Consider the following 18,930-nt stretch of genomic DNA (forward strand, 5'->3'; position numbering starts at 1 on the left):
GTACGTCCATATCTTTCCTGAGAACTGGACACAGGAGTACCGCTCAGGCCTAATCAAGGCAGAGCAGAGCAGAATTACTTTCTTGTATCTTGCTTACTACACTCCTGCTAATATATCGCAGAAGGATGTTCGCTTTTTTTGCCACATTGTCACAATGTAGACTCATATTTCGCTTGCCATCCCCAGATCCCTTTCAGCAATACTCTTTTCTCACCTGTCGTGTCCCACTTTGTATGTAGACTGGCTAAGTCACCGTGCAACAGACAAGGACGTGGGGATTACAGTGGATGAGAGGCTGGATATGAGTTCAACAGTGTGCCCTTGTAGCCAAGAAGGCTAATGGCATATGGAGGGACATTTCCAGCAGATCTAGAGAAGTTATTATTCCCTTCTATTCAGCACTGGTGAGGCCACATCTGGAGTATTGTATTTTGGGCCCCCCCAAGTATAGAAAGGATGTGGATGCATTGGAGAGGGTCTAGTGCAGGGCAACAACAGTGATAAGTGGACTGGAGCACATGATCTACGAGGAGAGGCTGAGGGATTTGGGCTTGTTTAGTTTGAAGAAGAGAAGAGTGAGGGGCGATTTGACAGCAGCCTTCAGCTTCCTGAAGGGGGGCTCTAAAGAGGATTGAGAGAGACTGTTCTCAGTAGTGATGGATGGCAGAACAAGGAACAATGGTCTCAAGTTACAGAGGGGGTGTTATAGGTTGGATATTAGGAATAAATATGTCACTAGGAGTGTGGTGAAGCACTGGAATGTGTTACCTAGAGAGGTGGTGGAATCTCCATCCCTCGAGGTTTTTAAGTCCTGGCTTGACAAAGTCTTGGCTGGGATGATGTAGTTGGGGTTGATCCTGCTTTGGTCACGGGGCTGGACTTGGTGGCCTCCTGAGGTCTCTTCCAGCCCTAGGATTCTATGATTCTGTGAAGGCAACTGATTGTTCCTTCCCAGGTGGAGCTGAGTTATCCGGAATTTGTATAACTAGCGACCTCATTTAACCTTGGGGCTGGGGCAGCTGGGCTGGCAGCAACAGGGCAGGGGGCCATCTGCATGGCTTGAGCCATGGGGCTGGATCTCCAGCCAGCAGGGCCGGGGGTCAGCTGCCCAGCCAGTGCCACAGGGCTGTCTGTCTGTACAGTGTTGGCTGCCCAACTGAGCCCCAACTAGGCTTCCCACAGGCAGCAGCAGGGTTGGGGCCAGCTGCCTGGGCAGGCCTGGGGCTGATGGCTGTGCAGGGGAGGAGGGGTGAGGAGGGATGGTTGTCTGGCCAGTGGCAGTGGAAGCAGAGCTGTTTGTGCTGTACTTTGCATTTGATCTCATTGAATCTCATCCCGTTTACTTCACACCATTTGTGCAGTTTCTCCAGATCATTTTGAATTATAGCCCTATCCTCCAAAGCAGTGTTTCCTGAAGTGTGGTGCGTGTACCCCCAGTGGTACGCGACATGATTTCAAGGGGTACGTGTTGTGTACACCTTCCTTCCCCTACTCAGCTGGCTTCTGACTTCAGATGGACTCTGGGCTATATCACGCTGCTGGTGGTTAGGCAACGCAAGCTGCTCTTAAAACAGCCATTAAAAAACAAAAGGAAATTCACCTTTCTGATTGCAAACAATGCTTCTCTTTCCTGGGCATGTGAAATGTTATGCCAGTTAAATGCCAGGACGTATGTTGTTTCATTTATTAAACAAAAAGCTGTTTAGTTATTTTTGTTTTAGAGAAAGAATTTTGGCCATTTTTTTAAAATAGTTTTGAACATGTGCAAATAGTTTAGTGGATACTTTCCGTTGAAAACATGCCTTTTTAAGACATCCTGGATGTTTTAGTCAGATGCAGTGAAATGGCATTTGCAAGCGTATCTACATATTCAGACCAAGGAATTAAATGCTGCTTTTGAGCAGAAGATCCCTAACTATTTTACAGTGCTTTTCTGTTAGGTACTCCTAAACCATCCCACTTGAAGGCCTGGTCTAGAAAGTTTGGGTGACCCAGCTACATTGCTGGGGAGTAGAAGAATCCCACCTCTGTGCGAGGGGGAGGTAAGCTGATTGTTGCCAGCAGCCTAGCTCCTGCCTGTTGCGGAAGTAGCTTATGTACACCAGGAACCTTATGAAGGCGAGGAAGTGCTGGGCTTTCCAACAGGGCAGTGACAAAGGGGGAACTTGCCTCCAGACCTGGCATTTCAAAGGGTCACAGAGCTCCAGCCACTGCTCAGGGCTTCTTTGAAACACCACAGCAGCGGTGTTCTGCCACTCTGCAGTGCTGCAGTCTCAGCAGCTCTAAGGTCTGATGCCCTCGGCCCTGCCCCTTCTGGGGGGCATGGAGTCAGCCCCCTCCCACCTTGCCCCGTGGCCCACCGTGGCTATGTCTACACGTGCCCCAAACTTCGAAATGGCCATGCAAATGGCCATTTCGAAGTTTACTAATGAAGCGCTGAAATGCATATTCAGCGCTTCATTAGCATGCGGGCGGCAGCCGCGCTTCGAAATTGATGCGCCTTGCCGCCGCGCGGCGCGTCCAGACGGGGCTCCTTTTCGAAAGGACGCCGCCTACTTCGAAGTCCCCTTATTCCCATGAGCTCATTGGAATAAGGGGACTTCGAAGTAGGCGGCGTCCTTTCGAAAAGGAGCCCCGTCTGGACGCGCCGCGCGGCGGCAAGGCGCATCAATTTCGAAGTGCGGCTGCCGCCCGCATGCTAATGAAGCGCTGAATATGCATTTCAGCGCTTCATTAGTAAACTTCGAAATGGCCATTTGCATGGCCATTTCGAAGTTTGGGGCACGTGTAGACACAGCCCGTGGCTGTTGGCCCTGCCGGAAGTGGCTTTTGAACCCCTCCTCTCACCAGAGATAACATCCACACTGAGGTCCTGCTTCTCAAGTGTAGTAGACAAACCTTAGGTGTCATTAAAGATGTAGCGTAAGGCAGGCAGTTCTCCTTATGGAGTCCCTTCTGAGCAGCCATTAATATTTGGTGGCATTTTTTGCAATAAAATATAATGAAAAACACAAGCGTAAAACTCATACGGGCTTTGGAGTTCAAATCGACTCTGCTCCCTCGTTCATATCTCAATCTTTGTGCACACAGAATTTGATTAAAATCCAACAAGCCAGGCTCCCCTTTGGAGTCTTCGACAGGAAGGTAATAAGAATTCTCTCAAAGTTTTGTAAGCTTTTTTTTTTTTCATTCATTGAAGCTGGAGAATATTTTTCTTTTGCCAAGTTTTTTTTTTTTCCCTTTGGCAGACCTGGATTTCTTGGTGTAGTGAATGGAAATGATACAGCTGCAGCTTGCCTTTATTCCATAAAGCCTCTGCACAGTCCCACTGCACATCCCAAGAGAGTTACATTCAGAGGTCACCTGGAAAACAACTTGTCAGAGAAGAGTAGCCTCCATTGACAAAGTCTTGTTTACATGGAGCAAATTGATCAGAAGAGTTATTCTAGGTTAACTTTTCTGGAATAGCTCTTCTAATAGGCTGTGTCTACACTTACATTCCTCTTTCGAAAGAGGCATGTAAATGAGGGAAATTGAAAATGCAAATGAGGTGCAGAGCTATATATCTGGGACCTCATTTGCATATTCCCCTATTGAAAGAGCTTCCTTTGAAAGAAGATAAGCAGTTTAGATGCAGTTCTTTCAAAAGTAAACCCCATTTTCAAGAGAACCCTTCTTCCCAATTTTTTAGGAAGAAGAGTTAATTCGCAGATGGAGTTTACTTTCAAAAGAGCCACAGCTACACTGCTTTTCTTCTTTTGAAAAAAGCTCTTTTGAAAGAAGAAGATGCAAATCAGGTGCCAGATATGTAAATCTGCACCTCATTTGCATTTTCAATTTCCCTTATCTGCATGCCTCTTTTGACAGAGGAATGCAAGTGCAGACACAGCAGTATAGTTTTTGTTATTCTGGAATACCTCCCTTGTCTGAACACCATCCCAGAATAAAAGTGAGAGTTTCCAGGTAGCTGGTCTGGAATACCTATTACTGGTCGGTTTGCCTGTGCTGTGAAGTCCCTATATTCAGGCATTAGGACTCTAGAATATTTCTAGAGTTAGGATCCTTTGCATAACACAAGAACCAGGAATCGACAAACATAAGGAAATATTTGCACCCACAGTGCAACTGTGGAACTCATTGCCAAGGGATGTTGTGAAGGCCAAAACTGTAACTGGGTTCAAAAAAGATGGACTGGGGTGTGAGTCTGCAACAGCATACTCCAGGTATCCCTGAATCTCTGGCTACCAGAAGCTGTGACTGAATGATGGGATGGATCACTCAAAAAATTGTCCTGTTCTGTTCATTCTCTCTAAAGCTTCTGGCACCAGCTGCTGTCAGATGACAGGATACTGGGCTAGCTGGATCATTGGCCCACCACTGTTGGCATTATGTTCTTATGTAGGTAGGTTCTTCCATTACAGTCCTCTGAAGCATCTGGTGGTGGCATTCAGAGAGAGAACTAGGCAGGCTGCAGTTTTATCCAGAGTGGCAGTTCCTGTGCTCCTGCCAAAGCATATTTGCCTATCTACCAGCCTCCTCCTAGCTGTTGTGGTGTCTCTGGAAATAGCCTTTATGGCTAAAGCTGCTCTGGACACGTTGGGGTGGGGGTGTTTTTTCAGGGGAAAGTTTTGCTGCAGACATTATGTCAGAGTTTTTCTGCAATGACTTTTGGTTTTTTTTGTGGTGTCAGCAACAGAAGAATTTTAGACAGATGAGCAAAAATGTACATGTGTTTGGCAGGGGTGGGGGGTGTCACTGAAAAAAGTTCACCCAGCCAGCCAAGACTTTTCAGTAAGCCCAACAATGCCACTAGGAATGGTCATTTCTGCTTTGACAAAATAGCTGTCTTCCATTAGAAAACGCCTACCTGCTCCCCACATAATACTGGCTCCACTGAGCTGACAACCTTTTACTCTGCATTACCTCCTGGCCCCCTTCTGCTGGCTTCTCTGGGGAGCCTGTGGCAGGAGAATATGACTTCTCCCTTTTGTTTTAGCGTGGCTCCTCCCCTGCCATGGAGTCACAATGCTGCCACAGGCTCTTGGCCTGTTGGGAATGGTGCTGCAGAGTCAGCTTATCCCCTGATGTGGCCAGAGAGCCTCATCCTTATGGACTTTCCTCAGTCAATCGATCAAACATGGCGCTCCCCAGTGGGGCTGTCCTTAGGGTTTATGGTGCCCTATGTGGAAGGGGAGAGGGTGGGGGGATGGAGGAGCTGTCTGAGATGGGGCTGCACTCAGGGCTGCGGGAGCAGGAGCAGAGCGAGAAGGTATAGGTGTGAGAACTGGGTTCCCAGCTGCCAGCAGCCCCAAGGCTGGGGTCCCAGCTGTCGCACAGGACTCTGCCAGTCCCCAGCCTGTCATTTGCATTCCCAGGCAGCTGGAGCAGCGGTCTTTCGTGGCCTGCCCGTGCTGTGTGAGCCCCGGGAGAGGGGACTGCTCCATGGTTAGGCCTCTCCGATGAAATCCTTCTGCTCAGCGCAGCACGCCCAGCTGCTTGGAATCACGAGTGTTGCTGGAGCCAAAAATGCAGCCGGTACCTGGTGTCCTGTCCTCCCTGAGCAACCTGGCTTGGGAGGACCACCGAGGCAGGACCCATTTCTCCCTATGTGCCTGGGCACACTCAGCACTCCGGTGGGAAGCACACAAGGCATTGGGCTGGGGAGTGGATGTCCCATTGCAGCTCCCGTCCATAGAAATGAGGCTGGGGGTATCGCCTGAAGCCAGTTTTGCTCAGAGGGTCTAATGCCAGCCCGTGGGCCCAGGAGCTGCACTGGAGGTAGATCACAGAATGGGTGGATCACAGAACACTAGAACTGGAAAGGATCTTGAGAGGTCATTGAGTCCAGGCCCCTGCTCCCATGACAGGACCTGGTGCAATCTAGATCAGAGGTGGGAAAGATGCAGACTGCCAAGCCTGTTAATCTGGCATGCAGCTGGTCCCTTTGGTTGTGGACGGTGGTGGGAGAACTTTGGGTGCTTCCTCTGCCCCCAGCAAAATTTCTCAGTTCCCATTGGCCAGTTTCATGCACTGCCCCTGACCCCAGGTTAGAATCCCCTCTTACACCAACACCCACTCCTGGACCCTACGCCCCAATCCCCTGCCCCATGTCACAAGCCCTGCCTTCACCCAAACTCTCTCTCAGACCCCACACCCTATCCTGAACCCCAGTCCCTACCCCAGGTTCCCTCCTGCACCAACCTCCATCTTAGACTTCACACACCCTTCATAAAAAGTTCAGCCCTTTCCCTCTTACCAAAATCAGGAAGTGATCTCCAGTCAAAAGCTCTTACCCACCCCTAGTCTAGACCATCTCTGGCAGGTGTTTGTCTAAACTGCTCTAAAAATCTCCAGTGACAGAGAATCCACAACCTCCCTAGGCAATTTATTCTGGTGTTTTCCTAATGTCCAGCCTAAACCTCCCTTGCTGCAATTTAAACGCATTGCTTCTTGTCCTATCCTTAGTTATTAAAGAGAACATTTTTTTCTCCCTCTTCTTTGTAACAACCTTTTAGGTACCTGAAAACTGTTCTGTGCCCTCTCAGTCTTCTCTTTTCCAGACGAAACAAACCCAGTGCTTTCCATCTTACCTTATAGGTCATGTTTTCTAGAACTTTACTCATTTTTGTTGCTCTTCTCTGGACCTTCTCCAATTTGTCCACATCTTTCCTGAAATATGGTACCCAGAACTGGACACAGTACTTCATTTGAGGTTTAATCAGTGCAGAGTGTAGCGGAAAAATGACTTCTCATGTCTTGCTTATGACACTCCTGTTAATACACCAAGAATGCAGTTTGCTTATTTTCCAACCATGTCAAACGGTTGACTCATATTTAGCTTGGGGCCAATTTAGATCCCTTTTCCAGACTTCAGGCATCTGTCGTGTCTTCCATGACTTTTCAAAAATGATAGTTAATGACTCAGATCAATCAGCTACTTGAGTATTCCAGGATGCATTTCATCCAGCCCTGGTGACCTGAAGACTCTCAACTTTTCTAAGTAAGTTTTAACTTGTTCTTTTCCACTTCTAGCTTCTGAACCTCTCTCATTTTCTCCAGCATTCACGATTATGGGTGTCTAGTTACCACCATCATTTCTCGTGAAAACTGAAACAAACAAGTCATTACACACCTTTACCATTTCCACATTTTCTCTAATTGCTTTTCCCTCTCCACTAAACAAGGGTTCTGCTCTGTCCTTGGTCCTTCTCTTGCTTGTAATATATTTATAGATCTAGTCCTCCGTGTTCATATGGAGATGGCAAGCTGCCATGAGGCTCCTTAGTGAGTAGGGAAGATCCCAGAGGAGCGTTGGCGAGTTAACGCCATATCCTGGCTGGCTGGGTGCTGCCACTGCTCAGGGACGGGTGCTGTGATGGCTGGGCCTGCTTGAGGTAACCAAGTCTGCCTCTCTTTCAGCTGATCAAGGAAAGATTGTTAGACCTGCTCGGCAAGGAGGAGGAGGAGGGGAGCCATGACGAAAATGTGGTAAGGATCCCTGTCAGTACCGTCACCAGGGTCTCCTTGCTGCCCAGCTGTCAGCCCCTTAGTGGACTTGATCTAGGGGAATCCTGTGGACAGGGAGGCAGCATTACTCATTCCAACCATGTCTACACTACAGCACTCCTTTGAAAGAAGCTCCTTTGGAAGATCTCTTCCAAAAGTCTCCTTTCTAAAGGTAGCAGCCGCACATGCTGAAGTTGACTGAAAAATTGATCCACCCTTTCGATAGCGAGCAGCCCACCCCAGCTGCTCTTTCAAAAGAGCCAGCCAGGAAGCGACGCAGATCAAAAAATCCTGCTGAATGAGAACTGCTCTTTTGACAAAGGGCTCCCAGGGCATCTACACACATTTTTTTCTGAAAGAAGCTTTCAGAAAATGGTGCTTTTCCTCACCTGGGAGCGGAAAAGGGCCACCGGAAAAAGTGCCACATTATTCCAATTTAATATGGAAAGAATGCAGTTTGTGTGTAGACGCTCGAGATTTTTCGGAAGAGACCCAGGTTTTCTGAAAAAACTCACTAGTGTAGACATAGCCTCCAAGTCCAGTAAAAGCTCTGTTATCCAGCAGGTTGGAGGAATGGGGGGTGCCAGTTTGTAAAAATATCCAGTTAGCTAAGTGATACACTTCCCAATAGAATACCAACATTCCAAGAATTAGAACACACTAAAATGAATGTAAAATAATCTCTTAGTGTTCACCAATCCGATAGCAGTACTGCAAGGCAGATTGGTTGAGTTCTTCAAGCATGTAAGCATATACAGGTAACATTTTCTATAGTAGATATAACTTATGATTCTATATATCACCAAGGGCAGCACATCATGTACAGCCAGATTGTTGTCAGTGGTTTGAGCATTGATTTGCTAAATCCAGGGTTGTGAGCTCAGTTGTTGAGGGGCCTGTTTAGGGATCTGGGGCAAATAAATTAATAAAGGACTGATACTTGCACCTGCTAAGAGGGCAGGGGACTGGACTTAATGGCCTCCCAAGTTATAAACTTAACATTAAAACTGTATTCAAGACAGTTTAATCCTCCTTTGGTGACTCAGAGGCACTTCAGGATCTTGCAGTGCCCTGGGGTCATCATTATTGACATCAGTTACCACGGCAGCTGAAGAAGGTGTAGGAGATTGGCCTGAATCAGGGGAACAAGCCCATGACACACCCTGGAAGCTGCTTTTTGAACACCTGCCTGATATCAGTTTGTTTACTTGTCTTCAGCCTCTTTTGCAGAAAAGTAGAGTGCTCAGTTGCAGCACTTCCTGGCAGTATAGTAATACCAGTTACTAGACAGACACTTTGTCTTGGAAGATATCAGAAGTGCTGATCAATGGAGTTTCCCAGGGGGTGAAGTGCTGCATAACACAGCTTTTACTGTACCAGGTGTCAGGCCCCAATGCAAAAAGCAGTCTGAGATCTGGCCCTCCCTGCTCATATGGAGACGTCACCAGGCAAAGCAGCAGGAAGAGCTGGGGACTCCCCATGGCTTGGCCCCATGCCAGCACAGTGCCTTCAGATCATTAGAGCTGAGTTGGAGTTTTTTTTTTCCCCCAGGGAAAATGAAGGTTTGAAAAATTGCAATTTTCCACCTGTAAAGTTTCCAGTTTTGCTAAACTAACAAAGGAGAAATAATGTAGCGTAAATAAATAACCCACCCTGGACCTCACTGGGGGTGGGAGAATAGCCATTTGGAAACCATTTCTGTTTTTGACAAAACACAGCATTTTGACTGGAAAGCAAATGGAATAAAAATGTTCTCCTTGCTTTGAAATTTCCCATCCGCAGATCTGACAGCATTTTGCCCCAAATTGTGGGGCTCTACAAAACATTTTGTTTTTGACAAAACCTCATCTTTTCCTAAAGCTTCCTAGCTCTGCTGTTAAGGGAATCCCCTAAAGACCAGTTCCTTGTAGCCCCTTGTGGAAGCTGTGTATGTAAAAGATGCTGTGTGTTGTATCATAGAACTGGAAGGGGTCTTGAGAAGTCACTCAGTCCAGCCCCCTGCACTGACAGCAGGCCCTATTGCCAGCCCTGGCAGTTTTATTTGTTTTTAAATCTAACCTGCCCCAGACCCTTGTAAGACCCCTCAAGGACTAAACTCAGAGCCCTGGGTTTACAAGGCCAATGGTCTAACCAGTGAGCAATCCTTCCCCCCCATCCTGAAACAACCAAGTGTCTAGCATGGGGCTTGACCCTCATACCTTGGTGTTAGTAGCACCACACTCCAACCAACTGAACTAGAGTCCCCGATGCTGAGAAAGGAGATGGGAGGGGTCTAATGGGGACATGGTCACACAGGAGTACTCTGGACTGGGGATATAACACTAGACAGGCTGGGAGAAAGCCAATGGCCACCCTCCCACCTTGCACTGTGAAGCACAACTTGAGGCTGACTTCACCCTGGCTGTTACCCACTGCCTCTAGCGGTCTGTCTCCACTGCACTATACACTGGGGTCAGACTCATGTGTGAGTCAAACTCCACCACTGTTTACCGAGTAATCAGTCTGATTCGGGAACCCCTTCTGCACTCAGGCTCATGGGCCCTAGTGGGGTTGGGGATTACAGCCTAAGTCCTGTGGAAATGCGAGTCCATCATGGATACAGCTCAAGCTGCAGACCGAATTAGGAGGGGCTGTGTCTTGTGGTGGGGTTGTTAGTATGCTGAGAGACCCAGCATCAGTGACGGCAAACCCAGGGCTACAGTACCTTGTGGACAGTTAAACAGGTGTTTGGAACCACCATATCTGCAAGCCCAGCTTCCCAGTGCAGTGGACACATACCCTAAGTTCCAGCCTGCGAGCTCTGATGCTCTCATGGGGCTGCCTGGCACTGGTGTAGGAGTGGCCATCCCTGCGCTGGTGTGAATCAGTTACAGGCTGTAACCCAGGGTCAGAGAGCTGAAGGTTTAGCTGTATGAGGCTGTGGTGAACTGCCCATCGAAGGTATAGGAGGCATCCTGTGTTCTTGGGAGAAGTCCAGCTCCTTGCAGAACCCTATTAGCTAGGAGCCCAAGTGGAAGGGCATTGTTATCCACTGCCATCGCTTCACTAAGCTAGCGTCCCGCTGCTGCCCAGAGGGGCACGCCCAGGCACAACATTCCTGCCCTGCTGCCCCATGCAGCTGGGGCACCCATGCTGCTTCTGGGGCAAGGAGCTCTGGGAGTTTAAGCGGGGTCTGAAGCACAGGAGTGTCCAACAGCAAGAGGCTTTGTTTCTCTGCAGTGTGGAGGTGGTGAAGCCAAGGCCCAGGAGGAGAGTGAGGGCACATCTACACTTAGGCCTGGATTGATGCTCCAGACGTCCATCTTCCAGGGTTCGATTTAGCATCTCTAGTAGGGACGTGCTAAATCGGATGCTCAAGGTGCCAGCCTCCACCGTGGTACTCGAGGGGTAAGGGAAGTTGACATGAGAGTCTTGCCAGTCGACCTCCTGCTGTGGGGACAGCACCAAAGTTCAAGTCAAGGTACATCAGCTCCCGCTGTGCAATTAACATAGCTGGAGTTGTGTCTCCTCATTCAAACTGAGACCCTAGTTAGACCTGGCCTGGGAGGTGCGATGTGCTGATCTCCCACCTCAGCTTCCACCGCAGAACATGGCAGTGCAAGGGCTGAGAGCCAGGAGCAGCCCAGCAGTGCCTACCTGGTGGTGACCCTCTTGCTCTCCCCACCTAGAGCACGTGTGACCCCATGCCAAACCATTCTGAAACCATCAGCCACACTGTGAACGTGCCCCTGCAGACAACCCTGGGAACACTGGAGGAAATCGCCTGCTGACACCTCTCCAACAGCTCCATAGTGCCAAGACCTACCGAAAGGAGACTGCACAGGAAAGCAGGGACCAAGCTCAGGTTTGCACCAGGGGAAAAGGAAGAAAATCGCTATGCATTAAACATAATAATATATATATATATAAAACTGTATATATATATTATAGATCTCTGCCAAAACCAAGCGAGCGGCACCTTGGACTTGACTTGAGTCGTCCTTTCCTGTGGGAGGGGGTTCGTCTTTGGGATCTGAAGACACACTCGTTTTTGAACTGTACAGATCAACACAGAACCCAACAAAACCACCATTTCATATACTGCCAACTGTACAAAGCACTTGCATGATACTTTTTATGGCGCTATATTCCTAGCTGTCTTTATACGCTCTGTTCCTCTGTACAGGCTCTGATTTTCACTACCGAGAAGGAATTTTGCTGGCCTATCCGTCCCTGAAACCACCGTTATTTAGGCTGCATTAGAATAAAGAGACAAACAAACATGCAACTCTTGGACTCTCCTTACCTCTTTGTCTGTCAGAGCAGTTTGCTAGGCCTGGTTCCCCAAAGGGTAAGCCGTGCTGTGGCCGGCCCGAGTGGAGCTACAGTTGGCTGAAGGGGAGCAGCCCAGGAACAGCACGTGTAGTCTGACCTCCTGACCAGATCCCTCTCAGATGGATGCACCCTGGCTACTGAGTTGCGCTCCTTGGTCTGTGCAGTCTGGTGGTGAAGGGTGCGGGCAGGAGGGAGCATTGGGCTGATTTTTCGTTAATTTCCATTGTGCTTTTTCCTCATTCTCATGACTGATATTAAAGCTGGTCTTGTGGCAGTGGCCAGACTGTGTCATATCTGCCTTGCTTCCTGACCCTTTCTCCACTGCTCTGGCTTCAGTGTGGGCAGAGCAACCAGGGTCCATTGGCTCTTTGGGTGGCAGTCTCCCAGATACCTGGCCCCTGCCTCTGGCCCTGCTGCCCTTCCCTGGTGGATAGAGAAAGGGGGCTGCACTCATCCTCTTCACCCATTCCTTGGCTGTTAACAGACTGCAAGGACCACCTCTTCCTCCACCATCAGACAGATGGGCAGGGCCCTGATGCTTTTTCAGCCTCTTGGCATGCTAGGGATTAGCCAGTGCCCCCCATCCCATCCCCTTCCTGCCTCATCTTCAGGGTCTATCCCTTTCCCACCTCATCTCCAGGGCTCCTTCTTTTCCAAGCTGGGAGCAGAGAGCCCCCTTCATTCTGGCCATGGGAGCTGCTCCCTGACCCTGGCACACCTATCACACTGGGTGACACCTCTAGGTCATCAGCAGCTCTGTCAGGCTGACCGGAACCACAACTCACCTGGGGTTGTGGCTTTATTCCCCATCCATGTCCCACTTACACACTTCCCACCCAAACCCTGTGACTTCCCTCCCAGCCAGCTGCAGCCGCACCATGCAATTTCACAGCCTTGCACTAGCATGGACCCTCGCCTGTTCATGGTACTGCAGGAAAGTAGCTTGGTGTCTCCACTGTCGTCTGCCCCACCAGATTTAGACTCCCAGAAGCACTTGCTTGGCTAGAAGTCTCTTTGGAGGGAGATGGAAGCTGACCCTCGCTGCCCAGTCTGACTGACCCTCTTGCATTCTCTCATGTAACTTTCCAGAACATGGCCCGAACGTCCAGACGGCCAAAGCGGCTCCTCCTGACCCTGCTTTGCAGTAGATTTGACATGTGAGCAGCTAATAATGGGAGCAAGATCCTGTGTGACTGGCCCTCCAGCTCCCCCTCAGAGCCCCAGGTGTGTCCCTTTGGGGCAGCAGTGCCATGAGGTGAGCACATGATACGTATGTCAGCGAATTATGGGCCACCTCCTTGGCTGGCCGGGCTCAGCACACCTCCAGTGGGCTCTCTGGGTTTATGCCACTTTACACCTATTGGGGATTTGGCCCTGCAGGCTGCTCTGGTTCTAAGTCAACACCGCCCCTTGGACAGCTGCAGCTTTGGGGATCATGGGTGTTTAGCAATTTCTAACTGAGCCTTTTACTATTTCCTAGAAGGGGCAAAATGACACCCCCTCCCCCACCCCAATTGCACTTAGCTCTGGGAGCAGGACCAGACTAAGAGGGGCTTTAGGGGCTGCAGCCCAGGGCCCCGGGCTAAAAGGGACCCCACAAAAGCCTCTAGGCTTTTGCAAGGCCCTTTGAGCCCAGGGCCCTGAGCTGCAGTCACTAACATCACGTGCATTATCCAGCTCCATAGGCTGATGCCCCCAGTTCCCCCTTGAGCTGGGCCACATCGCTGTGAGTCCTGGGACAAGTGCCGGTCCCCACGCTGCTCTTGCCTGCAGGCTCCAGGAATCGCAGCCAATGAGTGCTGCGAGGAGGGCAAAGGGCAGGTGAGATGGTACCTGCCTGCGAGTGCAGGGGAATGTGGGCCACACTGTGCCACCTGCTCCCCCATCCCACCAGATGGAAGCTGTCCCAGATGAGCGCTCCGCACCCAATCTCTGGCCCCAGCCCTGAGCTCCCTTCCACACTTTACCCTGCACCCCAGTCCTCTGCCCAGGCCCTGAGCCCCCTTTTGTGCCCTAAATCTGAGTCCCTCCCAGAAGTCAGGGTGGGACTAAGGAACTTGGGGTGCAAGAGAGGGCTCAGAGCTGGGGGAGAGATCCCACACCGCTGCCTGAGCCCCAGCCCTGATCCTGCTCCAGCACCCCACCCCAATCTGCTTTCCACACTCCAAACCCCTTGTTCCCAGACTGAAGACCACAAATCCATGATCCCCACAGCCCACCCACCAATCACAGCTCTTACATCCTCCCACTGCCACCCACCAGCCTCAACCCACAGCCCACATGCCAAACCTCTGCCTGCTGCCTGCCCCCAGAGGCTGGGGGAGCCACACCAAATCGAATAGCCCCAGGGCTCCAGCAGAGCTAATCCCCCAGTCTGGAAGCAGAATAAAACTCTTGTGGGGATGCAGACTAGAGATTTCACTAATGTGCCCCAGCTGTCGAGACCGTGTCTCCTGGAACCCCCAGCACCTGTGCTGGTCTCTGGAAAGTCCCGTGTGGTCTATATCCCAGCCCCTGTCCCTGTAACCCCTATGTCCACGTCTGTGTAGCCATCTCTTTTTGCATATGCCAGGAACATGGCCACCTGTTGGGGTCTGGTTTGTTAGTGCACCTGCGTTTGAAGGGAGCTGTGTGCCTTGTCGAAGCGACACCCTGTGCTGCAGCTTTACGCCAATAAAGAGAAACAAACCGGGAAAACAGTTTCCCAGAGAGCGGCTTTCAGTTGTTTTTATTAGCCCAGAAACATGGGGCACGGGGTACGAGACAGAGCATGCATGGTGGGTTTGTCTATTTATTAGCAGTGGCACTGGGGGCATGGGCAGTGTATGGACCACGTGGCTGATTTTTGCATTGTGTTCCCTCTTAGCACCCCTCTGCAAAACATTCCCTCCATCCCCACTGTGAGATGGGAGGGCACCTAGCTATCCTGGGTAGTTCCAAGATCCAGCATCTTTGGGCCTTAGCCCCTCAGAGAGGCTAGGGTGACTTGCCCCAGGCCAACTAGAAGCCTGTGGCAGAGAAGGAAACAGCCCCAAATCTTCCAAGGGATTCCCCAACCACTGGATCTCCACACTATTTTTCTCAGCCCAACAGAGCACTATTATGGCTATGACACGCACGTGAGCCTTAATACACAGGTGACCTAGGATGCAAGAGCCCACGGCTCGTGTCCCAGCTCTGCTAAAGACACCTAGGCTGTGTCTACACTACAAAAATAACCGTTCACAGCAGAGGAGTGCCTGCCGCAAGGGTCAGTGGGGATTCGGATCACAAGACCCTGACCTGAGGCCCTTTAACGGTCCTTGCTATCCCCAGGGCCACTTCCATTCTACCCCTCAGGGCATACCTAGGCATCTGGTTGGGCTCTCAGGGGTTCAAGGGATTCCAGGTCCAGCTGGGGTCCGGGTGGTCCAATCCAGTCATCAGCAACTGGCAGGTCCCTCAGGCCCAGCCAGACTTGGGGTGCAGGTCGGGGTCGAGGTTGCTTCTCAGGGTCAGCGTGGTCCCTCGGGGTGTCTGGGTAATCAAGAGTCAGCTGGGGCCGGGCCAGGGGGGGTGGGGGGTGGCGGTGGTCCAGCCCAGTCTGCAGCCACCTACAGGCCCTGTGGCTCCAGCGAGTCCTCAGCCTCCCAGGCAGGGAGCACTGAGCAGACCCTGACTGAGCCCTGAGGTTGGGCTTTTATAGTCCTGGCCCTGCCTATGGACTTCTGGTCAGGTGTTGGAGAGGGGTCAGGCTCATCCCCACATGGGTCCTGGTGGGGCTCCTCCACCTCCGGTTCAGTGGGCGGTGACTCCGCCCCACTATACCCAGACATCCTCATCAACCGCCTCCTGGCTCCCGCCAAAGCCGCAGTATGTAGCACAAGGAAGAGGATGGTGGATGAGGGGGTGCTCTGGGACTGTGGGGTCTACCTCCGTTCCTCCTTTATATCACAAATCTGGGCAGAGCTCTCCTGGGTGGTGTCCACTGCCTCCTTACCCAGCTTTGAGGGGCACTGGGCACTGTCTGGGGTTCTCTGCTCAGTGTCCCCTTCCTGTTCCCTTGTTTTAAACCTGTCACCCTCACTGCCTGTCCCTAGCTTTTTTCTAATTTGTCCCAATCCTTCAGTTGAGTCTGGGTCCAGTAACCCCTCCCACTAGGCTGGGGGAAGGGCCCTGGTGGACAGGCCTGGATCCACTGCCACTGCCACCACCAGCACTCAAATAGTGCCCCACTACACCTACAAATTGCCAACTTGCACTAGGGAATAGTTTGGCTGGCTCCATGAGCACCTACGTAGAATGCATCAGAGAAAAAGTTTTGTGATCCTGGGAGATTACAGCCTGAGAGGTGCGTGCTGGAGGTCTCCTGCTGCTGGTACAGCTCTAGCCTTGGAATTTCTCACCAGGACAGATGACAAGTTCCTAACTCAAAAAGTGCTGCATCCAAGATGGAGGAATTGGACATTAGAGCGTGTCTTGGCAGGGAAATCAATTTATCACAGAACAAAAAAATTAATGGTGATTGTAATTTGATCACATTTGTAATGCACCACCAGGATGAAGCCTAAACTGCTAATGTAGGTACACTTGGTGTTTTAAAAGGGCCAGATTCACAAAGCTGAAAACAATTAGGAGCCAAATTAGCCAGGCAAGAAATTAAACAGAAAAATATGAAAGGAAGTGGCTTCCTAGGAAGGAGGAAAACAAACCAGAAGTCACGCAGCACTTTAAAGACTAACAAAATAATTTATTAGGTGATGAGTGTTTTGGGAGGGGTTCTTCAGCTCTGGAAATGTTGCTGAAAGTGAATTGGCCTGGGGAGTATATAACAGAGGCACAATAAAAACTGACTAATCAGCTATGTAGCACAGAAAGTGAGGTGGCGAAGGATGGGGAGGAGGGGAGAGAAAATTACTAACTGTAGGTATCCTGCCTGAGGTCACTATGAATATCAAAGACACGGAAGCTGTCTTTGTAATGTGTAAGGTAATTGCTATCTCTATTAAGACCAAGTGTCAAAGTATTGAATTTGAGCATAAACTGCAGTTCACATACTTCCCTTTGTAATCTACTGTTAAAATCTCTTTGTTGTAAGATGCGTATTCTCAGGTCTTTAGCGGTATGGCCCACGTCATTGAAATGCTCACTGACAGGTTTATGTGCATTCAGATTCCTATTGTCTGCTTTGTGTCCATTCATTCTTTGGTGAAGTGATTGTCCAATATATACATAGCAGAGGGGCATTGCTGGCACGTGACGGCATATATAATATTGGTTGAGTTACAGGAGTATGAGCCCCTCATCCTGTACCTAATGTGGTTACATCCAGCGATGGTGTCTCCAGAATAAATATGTGGACAAACTTGGCAACAGGGTTTGTTGCAAGGAAAAGTTCCAAGTTTAGTATTACTGTGGTATGGCCTGTGGTTGCTTGTGAGAATTTTCTTGAGGTTAGGTGGTTGTCTGTAGGTGTGAACAGGCCTCTCACCCAGAGCTTCTCAGGGTAGCATTATGTTCCAGTGCAGGTTGTCGGTTGTTGATAATGTGATAATGTGCTGCAGGGGTTTGAGTGGGGGCTATAGGTAATGACAAGTGATGTTCTGTTACTTGGGCCTATCTTGAAGTAGTTGGTTTCTGGGTATGCATCTGACCCTGTCAATCTGGTGTTTGTTTGTTTTTTAAACTTCTCCTGGTGGGTAATTAAGTTTTACAAATGCTTGGTAGAGATCTTGAAGATTTTGGTCTGTCAGTAGGATCAGAACAGATGCAGTTGTAACTAAGGGCTTGACTATAAATGGTGGCTCATGTGGTGTGCACTGGATGGAAGCGGGAGGCATCTAGATAAGTGTAGCAGCTAGTGGGTTTCCGGTACAGAGTGGTGTTGATGTGGCCATCAGTGATTTGTACCGTGGTTTCCAGGAAATGGATCTCTTGTGTGGAGTGGTCAAGGCTGAGACTGATGGTGGGTTGCAGGTTGTTAAAATCTCTGTGGAATTCTGCCAGAGTCTCTTTACCATGGGTCCAAATGACAAAGATGTTCTTGATGTAGCTTAAGTACAGAAGGAGTAATAGGGGACAGGAGCTGAGGAAATGTTGTCGTAAGTCAGCCATTAAAATGTTAGCAAACTGTGGGGCCATGTGGGTTCATAGCAGTGTTGCTGATCTGGAGATATAAGTTGTCCCCAGACTGGAAATAATTGTGGGTGAGAACAAAGTTACATAGGTCAGCCACCAGACTGGCTGTGGTAACATCTAGGATAGTGTTCCTAATCGCTTGTAGTCCATCTTCCTGTAGCGTATTGGTGTAGATCTTCTACATCCATGGCACCAAGGATGGTGTTGTCAGGAAGGTTTCTGATGTTTTGTAATTTTCTCAGGAAGTCAGTGGTATTTTGGCGATAGCTGGGAGTGCTGGTGATGTAGGGTTTGAGGAGGGAGTCTACGTAGCTGGATAGCCTGGTAGTAAGGGTGCCAATGCCCGAACTGACAGGGTGTCTGGGGTTTCCTGGTTTATGGATTTTGGAAAGCAAATGGAGCACAGAAGCTGTGTCTGTGTGAATATGGTCCTGAGTCGAGGCAGGGTGTTCCTTAAGAAGATGGTGCAGGAGCACTGCAGAATGGGATGCAGGGGTCTTGCTGTGAGGCCAGGGGACTGGACTTGATGAGCTTTCATGGATCCTTCCAGTTCTAGTGTGCTATGATTCTAGGGTTCTGAAATGATAATTTGGGAATTGTTTAAGAATATTTTAATAAATGCCCAAAAACCATGATGAAACAGTTGAGAAACAAGTCTACATTGGTTAAAATTACTGACCAGCTTAGAGAGAAAATGAAGGCAGCTATAAAAATTGAAGGCAACTCCCTCTCCCCAATGTATAAGAAATGGAAGCACAGGGGAGCTGATAGTAATGAATATAAATTAGAAGCTTGGAACTGTGGTACATTGATATGGGAAGCAAATCTCTGGCCAGCAGAGTTAAGGACAGTAAGGTTTTTTAAGTATGCTAGGAATGAACGAATGCTAACAATGGTGTCTTAATAGATGGAAATGGTATAATTGTCCACAGTCATATAGCACAGGTAGAAGTGGTCAATGAATATTTCTGTTCTGGATTATTTGGGAGAAAA

At 49.6% G+C, this 18,930-nt stretch overlaps 1 protein-coding gene across 3 annotated transcripts in view; it reads left to right on the forward strand.

The window, feature by feature from the left end:
• The window catches only part of ASIC2 (acid sensing ion channel subunit 2), a 1,334,934-nt gene extending 1,322,834 nt beyond the window's left edge, over positions 1 to 12,100 (forward strand). For all 3 annotated transcript variants that reach the window (XM_074978894.1, XM_074978893.1, XM_074978895.1), the window contains 2 exons: positions 7,420 to 7,488; positions 11,175 to 12,100. In XM_074978894.1, coding sequence (XP_074834995.1) covers positions 7,420 to 7,488; positions 11,175 to 11,276 — 171 coding nt within the window. In that variant the 3' untranslated portion in view covers positions 11,277 to 12,100. The remainder of the gene's footprint in view (positions 1 to 7,419; positions 7,489 to 11,174) is intronic.
• Positions 12,101 to 18,930: the final 6,830 nt, after the last annotated feature.

Source organism: Carettochelys insculpta, chromosome 28, assembly GCF_033958435.1.
Source record: "Carettochelys insculpta isolate YL-2023 chromosome 28, ASM3395843v1, whole genome shotgun sequence".
Taxonomy (NCBI): Eukaryota; Metazoa; Chordata; order Testudines; family Carettochelyidae; genus Carettochelys; species Carettochelys insculpta.